Source organism: Sceloporus occidentalis, unplaced genomic scaffold (genome assembly GCF_023333645.1).
Source record: "Sceloporus occidentalis isolate IW3139 unplaced genomic scaffold, rSceOcc1.0.p SCAF_5, whole genome shotgun sequence".
In the NCBI taxonomy this organism is placed as follows: Eukaryota; Metazoa; Chordata; class Lepidosauria; order Squamata; family Phrynosomatidae; genus Sceloporus; species Sceloporus occidentalis.
The window spans coordinates 118079904-118094967 of NW_028316985.1; the positions used below are offsets into that span (position 1 = coordinate 118079904).

The 15064-nt window shown below is 38.6% G+C and overlaps 1 protein-coding gene across 4 annotated transcripts in view; it reads right to left on the reverse strand.

The window, feature by feature from the left end:
- SCFD2 (sec1 family domain containing 2) overlaps positions 1-15064 on the reverse strand; it is a 152649-nt gene that overhangs the window by 108381 nt on the left and 29204 nt on the right. For all 4 annotated transcript variants that reach the window (XR_016281296.1, XR_016281295.1, XM_089525227.1 and 1 more), the window contains exon 4: positions 9153-9328. Coding sequence is in view for 2 of the 4 variants with exons in the window: in XM_089525227.1 (XP_089381353.1) it covers positions 9153-9328 (176 nt within the window). In the remaining 2 variants the exon portion in view is untranslated. The remainder of the gene's footprint in view (positions 1-9152; positions 9329-15064) is intronic.

The window sequence follows — 15064 nt, forward strand, 5'->3', positions numbered from 1 at the left end:
TCTTCTCCAATTTTGACTGGATTAGCATGTTTTGTCTCTATACTTACCAAAATGTCCCTTAAGGGATCCATTGTCCTCTGCCTACAGAGCAGCCTGTGGCCTCACAGGAATGGAGACATATTGAATTGAAAAAGAGGAGTCCTTGTTGATATGCAAATAGACTTTAAATCTCCTGGATTTTGAAAATCTCCCTATTGGCACATGGCCAGAGGCGGAGGGTCCAGCCTGCTAAAGATACCTTCCACATGCTATCTTAATTAAGAAGGGGGGGGGGGGGAAATGCAAGCATCTTACTAACATCTCCCAATTTTTCTCCTATTTGGTGTGTAACATCTTGCCTGATGAAGAAGCCAGTGAAGCTTGCAACAAGTATATTGTGCATTTCAGTTGGCCAATAAAGGTATCACTGTTTGGTGGGTTTTTGTTTCAACATCCTTTCCAATAACTCTACTGATTCCAAGGAAATGGGAACTGACAAAGACAAAATGTATACCCATTTGTTAACACATTCCATCATTATCTAATCCAGACACATTTTATTAGTCAGTTGATACAAGGTGGTAAGAGAGTGTTTCAGTGCTGGTTTTTAACACTGAGGAAGACCATGGACAATTGGGCATGTATCCAAATGTAAAAATCATATCACTTTCTCTCCCCTTGGTCCATTTCTTAGAGTTGTTGTGAAGATGAAGTCAGAAAGACAGCTATGCATACTTTGCCAAGCTGTTTTGGAGTTAACTGGCATATACATATAATTATTAAATAAAAAGGGTTGTCTTGTAGACATTTTTGTGCCTCCCCTAGTAGATTTTTTGGGGGGATTGGTTTTGTTTTGCAGTGAAGATAGATCAAAATCCAAGTACAGTCAAGCACAAGGATCTCTCTCACTACATCATTACACAAGTTCACTACAATAAGAAATTCCACTCATATAGCAACTTAAAAAGAAAGTAAGCAGACAGTAACTTTATGAGCACTGGAAATAACAGAGATACAGAAGAGATTATCTTAAAGTAATAAGGAACAAAATCTTCCTCGCCACGTTTCTTAAGTCTGAGACTTATGACCAAACGCTGGTCACAGAATTCATCACATTCATCTATTCACTTCTAATATCTCTTGCTTCATTTCCTGAACACTGAAATTTAAGTTGAATCAGTAAGCATGTATCCTTTCAAGAGGATGCCTGGAGGCCAACTCATTAACAGTAGAGGAAATACAAGTGACAGTGATGTAACATACTTTGGGCAGGGCATGTTCTTCTACATCTATACTGACAAGCTTTTCAGGAATACTGCCCCTTTGAAGGTTTTTGTTTTTGTTTTTTGCATATAGATCAGGTTCCAGAGAACTACTTTCAGCAACCCCAATTCCTTATGGCTGTCCAGTGGATTTTTTCAGTTCTTCTCCTTGAGACAGCAGATCCTCATTTCAATCTATTTTTGAAACATCCCTTAGGTTCAAAACTGCCTTGTTAGGAACAGAAATTGAGGGTGAAGTTTGAGAAACATACATTCAAATCTTTTTCCCCCCCATTAAAGATGTGTAGTTCTCCATATCCTGGCCATATGGCTTAAAGTTAAAAATACCTAAACATTGAATATTTGACTTTTTAGCATTAGATATCAACATCATTTAGCACACAGTTCAAGAGGGACAGCTAGTAGGTATATTTAGAACAAATACAATGTTTCATGCTCTTAACAGCCAATGTTTAGCAGTACCCGCAAACCAAAAGTAGCAAAAAAAGTTACTTAACAAGCAGGTGTGTTGCTGCTAAATTATCAACCCATTTTTAAAGATACTTACAAAGTACACATTACCACTATTTGGCATTTTGGACAAAACGTATATTAGATCTGTATGTGTTTATTTTTCTGATTGGTTAAAATTGTGAAAATCTTCCACCCAAACTGGAGACGTTCAGCTGGAATGTGGTTTGGTTCATTTGAAGTTGTTAATAGACATCCCCAACATTAACTGTATGGAAGTGTATGTTTGAATATTCCAGGATTTCAAATAGAAGCTACAAGAATAAAGATAAAGTTCTGTGTGTGAACTTTTCAACTTGATTTTTTTTCCATAAAAAGGTCCTTTACAGGGGCTAATTAAAGGCACATTTCTGTCAAGACCTCCACTCCTCTCTGGTTTTCATTTTGGACTTCTCACTGTGTCAAAAGTCACACTGCAAAAGGGAATTCAAGTTTATTATTAAATCAGGAGCAAGGTTCCCCCTTCCCATTTTTAACAACATGCTTTAAATTTGGACTTTACTATTCTGTATCTCTAAGTAAGATTCTGTTGCCTATACCTGAGAATTGAATGTAAGCAGATTCCAGGAGAAAACTTAATAAAAAGTTTAGGGTGGGGAAATGAAGGGTACACTCAAGTTTTGCTGCTAGTCTTTCCATGGAAGAATGACAATTATTTGCAAAGAAAACAGACTAAACAAATTGGGGCCAACCGAATCCTAACCCAATAAAATCACTAAAAGTATTTATTTCAGAAAGGGGGAAAGTCTATGAAAACCCTCTTAAACCAATCTTTTAAAAAGATGTTCACAACAAACAGCCAGCAGTCATTCATTTTTTTCCTTCTTAGAAAATCCTTGGTGATCAAGTACCAGACAAGAAGAGACCATAATATTACGTGGCTACTCAGATCTGGTTATGTCTAAAAACATTTAAGAGGAAAATGAAGCCTATTTGGAGCAAGGGCAAATATGGTCCAAAAACACACTGCAGAAACAATCCAGTTTGAGACTGCTTTAACTGCCCTGGCTCAGTGCTAGGAAATTCTGGGAACTGTAGTTGTGTGAGACATTTAGCCTTCTCTGCCAGAGTGTTCTGGTGTCACAACAAGCTACAATTCCCAGGATTCCCTAGCCCTGAACCAGGGCAGTTAAAGTGATCTCAAACTGGATTTTGGACCTATGTGACTAGTATTCTTCCTATACTGATCACAACTGTGCTTCCTGTTTGAGGAGCTGGATGCAGAGAGATTCTTATTGGAAGAGGCTTGCAAAAACCAAATGGAGGCAGAAAGTGGACTTTGGAAAGATATTATTTGCAAGCCAATTAAAGAGAGATGCTTTTTAGCAGACAGGGCAGACTTGCCTTGGTGACCATGTTGTCTTACAGGGGAAAAAACCCAACCTGATCCTCACCATAGTCAACAAGGTATATAATGGGAACAATGGGAAGAAGTAATCATGTACCACTGTGCTGATTGATAACAGAGAGAAGATGGAACTGAAGACAGTACAACTTGTACTTTTCCTCTATCTTCCCAAAAGAAAACAGTGTTCAGTCTTTTGAAAACATAATAAATTATGAAATTGGGGGCTGCAGCCTAAAATAGATGAAGCGGAGGTATGGAAAACCTTCCTACTATAAGTGAATTCAATTCTCCCAGGGCCAAATGAACTGTATCTAAAATAACATGCAGATTTTATAATCTCAATTTATAAATTTATCTGTGGATACAGCATACCTTGATTTCAGTAAGGTTTTTTTTTATAACAACCATGCCACACCAAAATATTCTTGCAAATAAGCAAGATGACACTATTGTTAGGTAGTTTTGTCGATACTTGATAGAATGAATCCAAAACGCTCATTAATGCTCATTAATGACTCCTCATCATCTTGCACAGAGGTGACACTTAAGGTATCACAGGGTTCTGCTCTGGCCTAGTGCTGATAAACAACTTTTTAAATTACCTGGATGGAAAATTACAGCGGATGTTCATTATGCAGATGACACCATACTGGGAGAGGTAGTTTAGAATCAAATTGACAAGCCAAAATCTGTCCAGAGCGAGCAACTAAGATAATAAAAGGTGTGGAAATCAAGCTGTCTGAGGAATAGCTGAAGGAGTGAAGTATGTTTGGCCTGAAAAAAATAAAAGGCCTGTTACAGACTGCCAAAATAAAGCTGCTTCGAGTCTCTTTGGAGGTATGCTCTTTAAATGATGCCTGGGTCCTAAGAGTCCAGAGGTTGCACCAAAGCTGCACTCCATCCCTAAGCACTGGAGTGCAGCTTTGGTGCAGCTTCCGGATGCTTAGGGTGCATGCATCATTTAAACAGCATACCTCCAAAGAGACCCGAAGCAGCTTTATTTTGGCTGTCTGTAACAGGCCTGTGAGTTGATATGATAGTCACCTTCAAGTATGTGAAGCTATGACATAGAAAATGGAAAAAGCTTGTTCTCAGCTTGTGAAACCAATGGATTCAAAACACAGGAAAGGAGAGTATGACCAAACACTAGGAAGACAGTCCTGATAGTAATATCTGTTTGGCAGTGGAATGGACTAGCTCAGAAGATGATACAGGGTGCCCTTCCCTTATGTGGGGGATCCGTTCTGGAGTCCGCTGCATAAGGGAAATTCTGCAGATGCTCAAGCCCCATTTAAAACAATGGGGCTCGTGGCATGTACACCATTGGCATGCGCGCCATTACTTTTTATGGCAAGCAGCTTTCAGCATAAGCTGAAATTCGTGCAAAGCGTGCCTGCCGGGCATACTGTATTATCTCTTTCTTGGTTGGCTGGGTGGCCATCTGTGATTCCTGCACTAACAGAGTGCCAAATTAAATGATCCATGGACACACACACCCAACTCTACAAATCCACAATTCTCAAGATTGTGTCTGTGGTTTTTTTTTAATTTTATTTTGTTAGGGGGAGTGGGGGAGACAGTTTTTTTCTGAAGAAAAGGAAAGGCACAATAAATTTCAAGAACACTGATGTTTTTGTTTTGTTAAAATTGTGTTTATCTACAGTTCATAAGGACAGGAGGGGGTGGAGGTGGAGGAAATAATACATAGATTATAGGATATGCAACACTTGCCCCCATTATATGGCCAAAGTGCACAAAACACAAACAAACCAAAAAAATTACAGTTATTTCTGTTTACTCAAAGGGAACTTCAGTATTTTCTTTAAAATAGCATCATCCCACTCACATCTCCATCCAGCAAGACAAACTGCTTTTGAAACTAGAAGTTTAACGAACAGTATGTAATACATCAGAAGGTCAGCAATGTCAAAAGTTACACAGAATCTATAGGCTGCAGTGCATGACTCAAATAGCTCTTAGGATCTCAGCCAATGCATTTTGAATTGGACAGTTAGTGTAACCAATTCCCATTCAGGTCAAAGAGAGAACATTTGAAATTGTTTTACAAATCCAAAGATGACAATCAAAACTTATTATTAAAGAATAATGATGTCAACCAATTCTGAGGCATAAAAACACATGAGCTCCATTGCAAGGCAGCAACTCCAAACTATGTGAACCATGTTCTTGTTTCCTCTGGAAGATCTGCTGTTTCAAAATATGATCTGCAGTACTCAAGGGCATTAGTGCATGCCTCCAAGCACAAAAATCTAACTATATCTTTGAAAAATTAATTAGATGTTCACCAGATCATACTGATAAGATGATGATGCACAACTTAATGTGAGTATAGTAAATTCAAAATGTGATACCAATTATTAAAATGACTAAATGTATTCAGTAAAACCACTTATCCAAATTAGGTTCTCTCTTTGAAACCACCTTAAAAGTTTCTAACCTTCCAAGAGTTTATTATCTAGACAAAACATATTTCTTTCTCTGGAAGACATAAGACTGTACAGGCAACTATTTCAACAGCCATTATCTCAATTATGTGCTGAAATCATGTTCCATAGCTATATGCAGAAATCCAGCTCAAATCATTACAACTAGTCAACTATTTAAAAGGCTTTACCACTCTGGAAGGTAAACTGGAATGGTAAATGGAAAATTAAAGTTATCTGAAAGAATAAAAGAATTGTCATACAAGCTGACTCACATTTTCTAAACTCTCTGATTCTCAGTAAGATCTAGAAGTACAAAGATAGTTTGGTGTCTAGATGAAACACATCCTCAAAATTTTCAATAACTCAACAAAGGCAAAGATATATTGGTTCATATTGTACAGCTGGGTTGCTTGGGTTTGCAGATTTAATTCAAGATTATAAAGTTTTATCAGGCTGTTGTTCAAATCACTGGCCTTGAGCATAAGGCATTGAGATGTGAGGGCAGGTGAAAAAGTGGATGCAGAGAGACACTGTTAACTATGTCACAAGGAAAAGTAGAACCATTCAATAGCAGTCACTGAGAAAATTCAGCCATCCATGGTCATATGAGGAAAAATACTGCAGCTAGACATTTTCTTCTACAACAATACCCTTTGACAACAATAATCCTGTGGCACTTTACTTAATTCTACTTAATTATATGTCTGTCTCTATTAGTATGCACAAGCCAAATAACAAAATCAAAATTGTACAAAGCTTTTACAATCAACAGTGTAAATGTTGCATATTGCCTAAGAATCATTTATATCATTAGAAGCTGGCAGGTTTAAACCTTTTCTGTGAAAAGCTGGTATTCCTAAAACATGGTTTCTGGACCAAAAACACCATGCCAACCATTAGATGGCCATAAACCCTCATTTGAAGTAGCCACAGCTGTACCACTCCAAGAATTTGTGAATGGCACAAATGATGGGAGTCATTTCAATCTATTTTGAATCCAGACCTATCTTCTCATCTGTCTTAATGACTTCTGTCATGGGGAGAACGTGGGGTATGTCTCCTAATTCCTCAATCACCCACCCCGTTCCTACCCAAATGACCCATTGAGTCACTTGCAGAAGGAGGGGTAGAGAGATTATTACTCTGTTTTATGGAATTTGTGCTATAGTTCTGCCTGCTTAAATACCCTAAAGACACCATATCTGTCTGATCTTGAAAACTAATCAGGGTCAGCCCTGATTAGTACTTGGATGGAAAACTGAAAATAACAGGTGCTGCAGGCTACATTTCAGAGGTAGTCGCATCACTGGGGGGTGCGGTCTGCACCTGGTGGCACCCCAAAAGAAGAGGTAACATCTAGTCTCCCCCCATGCACCACTCCCCCTGCTCTATCAGGTGTGTGTACCACTTCGTTCCCCTGTTCTGCTCCATCTCCCTGTGCATGCATCACTCCATACTCCCTGTGCGCACCGCTTCATCATCTGTGGCTACGTGATGCTCCAGTCCTCCCATGAGCACATGCTCTGTCCCTCACACACGGTCCTATCCTTGAGCCAGCTTGGGGAGAGGGAATACACGCCTTCCCTGGATGCCCCACCCCCAGAAATCCCACTGGAAGTCTCCCCAAGAAGTGTCCCCCCCCCCCCCCCGCACCAGGTGTCGATCAGTGCAGGAATGCCACTGTTCAGAGGACGGTACTAGAAAAAGCACCTCTGAGTATTCCTTGCCTAAGAAAACCCAATAAATGCATCGGGTCACCACAGGTTGGCACATGACTTGAAGGCAAATACAAACAAACAGTGCTTCTCAGGCTGCCTGATGTGGAGGCCCAAAAATTATTTTCCCCCCAATGTACCACAGTCAAGTACCGTATTTGTTTCCATTGCTTATAACTCTTTTTCTCGTTCCTGGAAATTCTGTCAACCAGAGAGGACTCTGATTGGCACCAGTCCAAGGACCTGCAATTTAAATAGCACTGTGCCACAGGATTCCACAGAGTTTTAATTCATTCCTCATGTTTTTTGACTGATACATGAAACCCCTCAATGAAGCCATTCAGGATGCCATCAGAATGATGTGTCATCAGTACGGTGAGGACACACTTCCCTACTTCTCATTCCCATCTAATTCATGTGAGTTAATATGGGCTGAATAGGGGTATGGGTATGGGAGCAAAACTCAAGCCAAGTAAGACAGAGGTGTGTATGTGTTTGGGGGGGGGACATCTTATCAAGAAAGTACTATGCAATCCTTAATTAGTTTTAGCCACTTTTATGCAACCCTGTTGTCTTTGTTTAAATGTTTTTTTAAAAAAAATTAAAAATATATTTTTGTAAACCACTTTAAAATGTCTTTAAAACCAAGATAAAGTTATTGTTTTAAAGTGGTAAAAATAATGACAGAAATAAAGAGGAGAGAGCAGAGCAGAGCAGAGCAATGACCAGAGCCATAAGTGATCTAAAATGACATGATGTAGTTCCATCTTTAAAGCTAAGCAGTTTGAGCCTGGCCCATATCAAAATGGGATAAGCACCCCACCTATGTCCTATTTTATGTTTTTTTATAAAGAAAAACCAAGGCACATATGTGATAAACTAAAGAAAACAAAAGAAGGGCTGAGATAAAAACTGTTGTTATTTAGAGAAGGATTCCTCAAGATGGATAATTCTGGGATAGCTACTTAGTCCTCTCATCAAGTTCACATATATTTTCAGAAAATTAAAGAGGACCTCTGAGTTTATAATATTTCCCCCTGGGTCCTTAAGGCTCAACTCCCTCTAACCACTGTCCCACATGCATGAAATAAGGCTGTGTATCACACTTTAGAAAATGACATGATCCTTATGGATCAGGCAATTCAGAATAATTGTTGTTTGACCAGAGAAAATGAATGTGTATACAGGAAACAATTATAATGTTGGGAAGGAAAGTTTGCTTTGGCTTAATTTTTTAACCTATTTAAGGCTAGAAGGCAATGGATATAAATCCAGAGATGGATAATTAGGAAAGAGCTTGGTAACAACTGACAATCCAAATATATATTTTAAAATGTTTTTCACATTCTGACCTTTCTCTGCTTTTCTCCACATGATTAATATAGTGCAACATGCTGCTATTGCTTTTTCAATAGACTTTTCATGCAGTGCTGAACCTGTACTTTCATCTTTGTTCAAAGAATATTGCAAATAGTATAAACATACTTTTACACCATTGGTATCTTCTAGTTAGGCAACTTTTAATACTATGACTCTGCCTGCATAAAGGAAGAAGACACCATTACATTCAAATGGGTTCACATAGGAATTACCACTTCAGTTGATTTCAGCAGAAAAGATTTAAGCATATGCTTAACTCTGCTGTTGAGTTCAATAAGCTTCAAAATGGATTAATTTCAAATGGATTTGTCCAACGTAGCAAAGATGCTACAAAAAATTGCAATCATAGACTACCAGGCAGCAGCCACTGTGAGCGTATTGAAAGAAGATGAAGGGAGGTAACACCATAGGATGAAAAGTGAAAGCGCCTTGGGAATTATCTACTCCTACCTTAAAAAAAAAAAGCAATAGAGTTCACATCAAACTGTACCTGCAAAAGTAGCCTTTCAAAAGCTAAGAAGTTGTCCCATTTAGCACTCTGAGGATGTTTTAGTGTTTGTACAACAGCCAATGCAATTTGCAGAAGCCCACAGTGGTTCTCAAGAGCTTCAAAATTTCTTTTAAAGAGCTGGATATATGAGCTCAGTTGTTCAGGGGTGACTCTACCTGTAAAAGAAAAATAATTACTGGTATACATTATAGGCATTTTTCAATAGAATACAAAAGACAAAAGCAATAAATTCTCATGAGCAGCAGCACTTAAGCAAGATCAAACACTAAGTTTCTTCATTTGTTAAATACCTTCTTCTGTATAATTATGGCCTTGTTTTGTCACTTTCTTACAAACTCTTCTTGTTTGTAATTTTGGTCTCTGCGACCCATTCACTCTCAACACTTAATAACTTATAAGATACTTTTCCCCTCTCCAGTCTCAAACTGAGTTTTCAGAAACAGAACAATAAATGTTAGCATTTCAATATCATGAGTTGGATGCAAAGACCTGTAAGTGGGAAAAAATATTATTAGTGTTATTTCACAAATCCTCTATAGGATCTTTTAAAGCGTTTGAATCAGTGGGTTCTGTATAAGTTCTCATGTTCCCTAAAAAGAAAGCATATTTTGTATTTTATTTCATTTTTCTAACATCCCCATATCATGAGGACTATTTTCCTTTTAATCACAGTTCCTTTGATCTTTTGTATCCAAACTGCAAGTTATTTTAAGAAAATTTAGTGTGAAACATCAAGTCCCTTAAAAAGTCAACCAAATACATACAGCGAACTGACAACACTTTTGAATGGGTAAAAGTTGACAACAGGGGCCAACATTGAGCCCACAAAAGATTAAGAAGATTAAGAAGCAAAACATGTGTTTTGAGACTAAACATTTGAACTTCCGGTCGTGCTTTATTTCCTTTAATGCTGCGTCAAGTACATTGACATGGTGATCTGAAAATGTCATCCCTTATATTTTGTGCTGACTGTTTTCTTCCCCCTTCAACCTTAGCAGTGATGATATACAGCAATTTACTTAAAATCTTTTATCTTATAAACACACACATAGAGTACTACCATAAGTGTACAGATCTTCCTCTTTCCCTTCAAAACATTATTTGTAGATAAAGTATAAAATATCTTTGTTGTTGTGCCTTCAAGTAATTTCTGACTTAAAGTGATCTTTAGGTCAATTGAATGCTGAAGTCCAGGAGGAAATTGATCACACACTAAAACAGAATTTCTTGTTAATCGTAGACAGTTGGAATGCAAAAGAAGGAAACAGACCAAAATCAAAGACTGTAGGAAAATTTGGCCTAGGATCAAGGTAGGAAGCATGTCTGGTTGAAAGTTGCTAGGCCAACAGTTTGTTCATTGCAGACACATTCTTCAAGCAACCAAAAAGGCAACTGTATACATAGTCATCACCTGATGACCAATATAGAAATCAAATAGACTACATAACTAGAAGCAGAAGATGGAGAACTTCCATTCTCTCTGCAAAAACAAAACCAGGAGCAGATAGTGGTAAAGTCTATAAATAGCTAATATAAAAAATCAGAATCAAGCTAAAGAAGAGCAATAAAACAGCTACACTCTGAGCACTTGGAAGAAATAAATCACCAGGAACAATGATAGAACTGCTTCATTCTACAGTGACAGAATGTATTCTAGTTCTAACTAAAATCTATCAATAAATATGGAAAACAAAACAATGGAAGAACATGCAAAGCTGGCTGTATACAGAGACCTGGTTAGATCAGATGGGGGAAGATTCTCCTCCCAGTTTTTTCTGAGGTGGATGTGTGCCATCCTACTTTTTCCAATTTTGGAAGTGTGTATCTGAAAGTGGAGTATCAGAAGAAGTGATTCCACCCGTGTATCTACCACTCCCACTGCCTAATCAACTGCCTTTCTGAACTAGTGGAGTGGCCTGAGGATTAGTGCTGGAGGACTTCAATATCCATACTGCGGCCCTCCTACAAATACAGCTTTGAACCCCAATTCAATTTTTATTTCTTTCATTTTCCTACAGTGACCATGGAGCACCTGGGAAGTGCACACGAAACTCTAAGGGCTCCTTAGAGGACAGGTTGAGAACTCCCAGTCTAAGTTGTCCATTAGGGCTCCATCTTTTCACATCCCCAGACTGCACAAAATGGAAAAGTATTCATGATACCTAGACAAGCACAGGGCAAGGTTATACCTGCTAGACCAGTGCCAAGTACAGCTTCCAAGAAAATGAATCTGCTAGGAGAAGTTGTTCACAATTTTGGTATTCAATGCCACCAATACACTGATAACACTTGACACTACTTCTGCTTTATATTTAATTCCAAGAAGCTGTTCTAGTTCTAAATCGGCATCTGATATTAGAAAGAGACTGGATGAGGGCAGAACTTAATCCAAAGACAAGAAAAAGGTGCTTTCCAGTCAATCATGTTTGAACTCACAGAACAGGGAATCAACCTGTAATGGACAGGTCACAAACCAATTGAGAATTTGAGTATACTCCTAGATTCAGCTCTGATGCCAATGCCCAGTTTTCAATGGTGGCCAGATGTGTGTTTGTATATAGTGCACCCTCACCTTATGCAGGGGATCCATTCCAGACCCCCCCCCCTTGCATAAGGCAAATTCCACCTATGCTGAAGATCCCATTCACCATATTAGGGTTGCCATCCACGTGACCACAAGTCCGCGTATGGTGAGCCCGCATACAGTGCGTGCACACTGTAGCTGAAGCCAGTGTGCCAACTGTGTTTGTTCCTGGAGATGCGAGATTTGGTCATAGTAACATATATTTTAGTTACTGCCTCTTTAGGCTACACTTTACATGTTGTATGTAGAGGTAGTTTTGAAAAGTATTCAGTTAGTTCAGATTGCTACGATCAGACTGCTAATTAAGAGCAAATTACAGAGAATATGCAACTCCTGTAACACAACAGCTTCACTCATTAGTGTTTCCACATACTACTCAATGTTCTGGTGACCTATAAATCCATGTACTACTTTGGACCAGCTGTCTGAAAGAACATATTGGCCTATTACAGACTGCCAAAATAAAGCTGCTTTGGGTCTCTTTGGAGGTATGTTGTTTAAATGATGCATGCATCCTAAGAATCCAGAAGCTGCACCAAAGCTGCACTCTAGTGCTTAGGAATGGAGTGTGGCTTTGGCGTGACCTCCGGACTCTTAGAACCCATGCATCATTTAAATAGCATACCTCCAAAGAGACCTGAAGCAGCTTTATTTTGGCAATCTGTAACAGGCCATTGTCTCACATACGCCTGGCTAGGCATTAAGATTTGTGTATGAGGGGGAAGCTTTTTTTTTATTCCTACACTATTAGAAACATGTTTGGTGGGGAGATGAGAGAGAGTCTCCTCGGCAGCCACTCCCAGGCTCTGGAACTCCTTGTCAAGGATGACTTCCTATCACTTGTCCAACGCCTTTTTATTTAGACAAGCCTTTGGCATTTCACTTGCGTTGCTGTCCAAGGGCTTTTAACTAATTGGCTGCTCATGTTTCTTCTTATTTGTATATATTTTGATTGTAGCTGGTTTATTTAAATGTTGTTAGCCATAGCCTCCTTCAGTACTAGAAAAAGGAAGGACATGAAATAAACAAACAAGTAGTTAGAAGGAAAGGGCATTTGTGGTACACTGTGCGGTCATGCTTAGTGTTCACTGGGGAGAATCATAATGGCGTGGGTTTTTCCCCTCACAGATTTGACTTCTAGCCTTTCCTGGTACAGTTTCCAATAATACTATCTTCATTTTGTAACCGGGCTGTAGGCTCAGTGAAGCCAAAAAGCCTAATTAGTCCTCCTGAAGGTCTAGAAGCCCAATTAGTGCTCCTGAAGAACTGCTAAGGGCAAGGACTTACTGTCTGACTGAAGAAAATGACAGTGAACAACAGATAAATATTAATATAATGTGCCATTTTGTATGTGTGTGACAGAGTGCAAATCTGTCCTTTTCATATATCATTTACAAGATCCATTGTATTTGGGTATGGATTCCAAAGCACAAATTGCACACAGATTGAGGCCTGTTCAAACCATCACCTGAATACAGAGAGAGCTAAGAGTAAGGGCAAAGATGTAACCAAGCATGTGAGCCCTACCACCAGTATCTGGAAAAATGTTAGGCCTTCACGCACTGAAAACAAAGATGTAAAGAAGAATTTGTAACCCTATTCCATTGGACATGGGTATGAAACTCATAGACAAGGAGCTTTGCCCTATCAGGATCAAATGTCCTTTTTTTAAAGGTCCAGCGTGGAGTGCTGTATCATTTAAAGAGATTTAATCAATTTTAACTTTTTAACTGTATTTTTATTCTTTTAATAAGCAATTATTTTAATATTGTAACAATTTATCACTTTTATATGTTTTTAATTTTCTTGTTCTTTTGATGTTGTGAAGCGCTCTGAGTCCCAGTTCTGGAGAAAGAATGGGATATAAATAAATATAACAACAACAACAACAACAACAGTCATCACTGGAAGTCTGTAACCACATTTAAACAAATTCAGCTACAAAGCCTTCTTCAGACCTTCACTTTTGACTCATGAATGTCAATTATGCTGCTGAGTGCATGGGGGTGTCCAGGGGTAAGGTTTACATGGTGCACTCAAGTCCCCACTAGTTCATGTGTATCTCCATTTGCCTAAACAAATACATGACAGGGCTTAAGTCAGATGCAACTAGCACACACGTGTTTCAAATGAGTTAAGTCTTCCTTTTTTACATCAAAGAACTATTTTTTAAAAATAGCAGGCCCCTGGTCCTCTTTGTAGTCTTGACGAAGTGTATTTTCAAATTTGTATTTGAAAAAGGCATGCATTCCTGATACGATGTAGACTATACCTGGTCACTGTGAAACAGATCTCATGTGAAGCAGGCTTAAGTTAAAACTCCACGGGAGCACTGACATTCCTGTAGGACAAACGTCATTACAAGAAAACATCATGCTCCAAGGTAGACTGATTAGTGCTAAAAATGTCATATCTTTAAAATTCAGAATCCCAAAGGAGACCATGGTTCTTTTCCCTAGACCTTACAGATGAATGAGGTGTCAAAAAGGATTGTTCAGCAATGCTAAAGGTGTCTGAAAAGATGTAGTCTTTCATTCTAGACCTTATATCTACTTAATTATCTCCTCAGGGACCAATTAATAGGGGAGTAAACTTCAAGGAACTATATAAGTGATCTCTTTCCTGAGGATACAGGTCCTGCCAAGTATGTTAAATTCAGTCCAGGTTTTGTTGGTGCTCAACTGCATAAGTCCCCAACTTTCAGCTGACAATCAACACTAAGTAGTTCCTTATGTTCCTCTCAGAACTCTCAGGTTTCACAGAGAGACTGTGGAAATAGAACAACTTTTCAAAATGCCACAATAATAACAACAAATACTTGTGCTTATTTCCCTATATTGTTTCTTACTATGACATTCACCATGGCATGACCAGATTTTTGTGTCATAGAATCATCCAGGCCGATGCAATAAATATAAACCATGACCCCTTGTAGAATCAAAAATATCTATCTAGATCACACTGTTTTATAATTAAGTATTAAAATTAAATTAAACAACACTCCAAGTCATCACAATATTGGGAATGAGCACTATGTCTTGGTCCCAAAAAATCAGAACCCCAAGCAGCTGTTCATTAAGGGAAAGGCAAGAGGGCAATTCTTCAGCAATATTGAAAAAAGAGGCAATTCCTCATGTGTTTAAGGAAGCTCATATTCAGTTAGGCTAATTTCCCAAACCTCATGATACACCAGAGTTTGTGGTAGGTTATATAGATTCAACCATATTACAGCAAGAGGGAAGGATTAGAATTCGCGCTCCATGCAAAATAAGAGATCTCTCCTCCTCTATGGACAGCTTACTTGCCT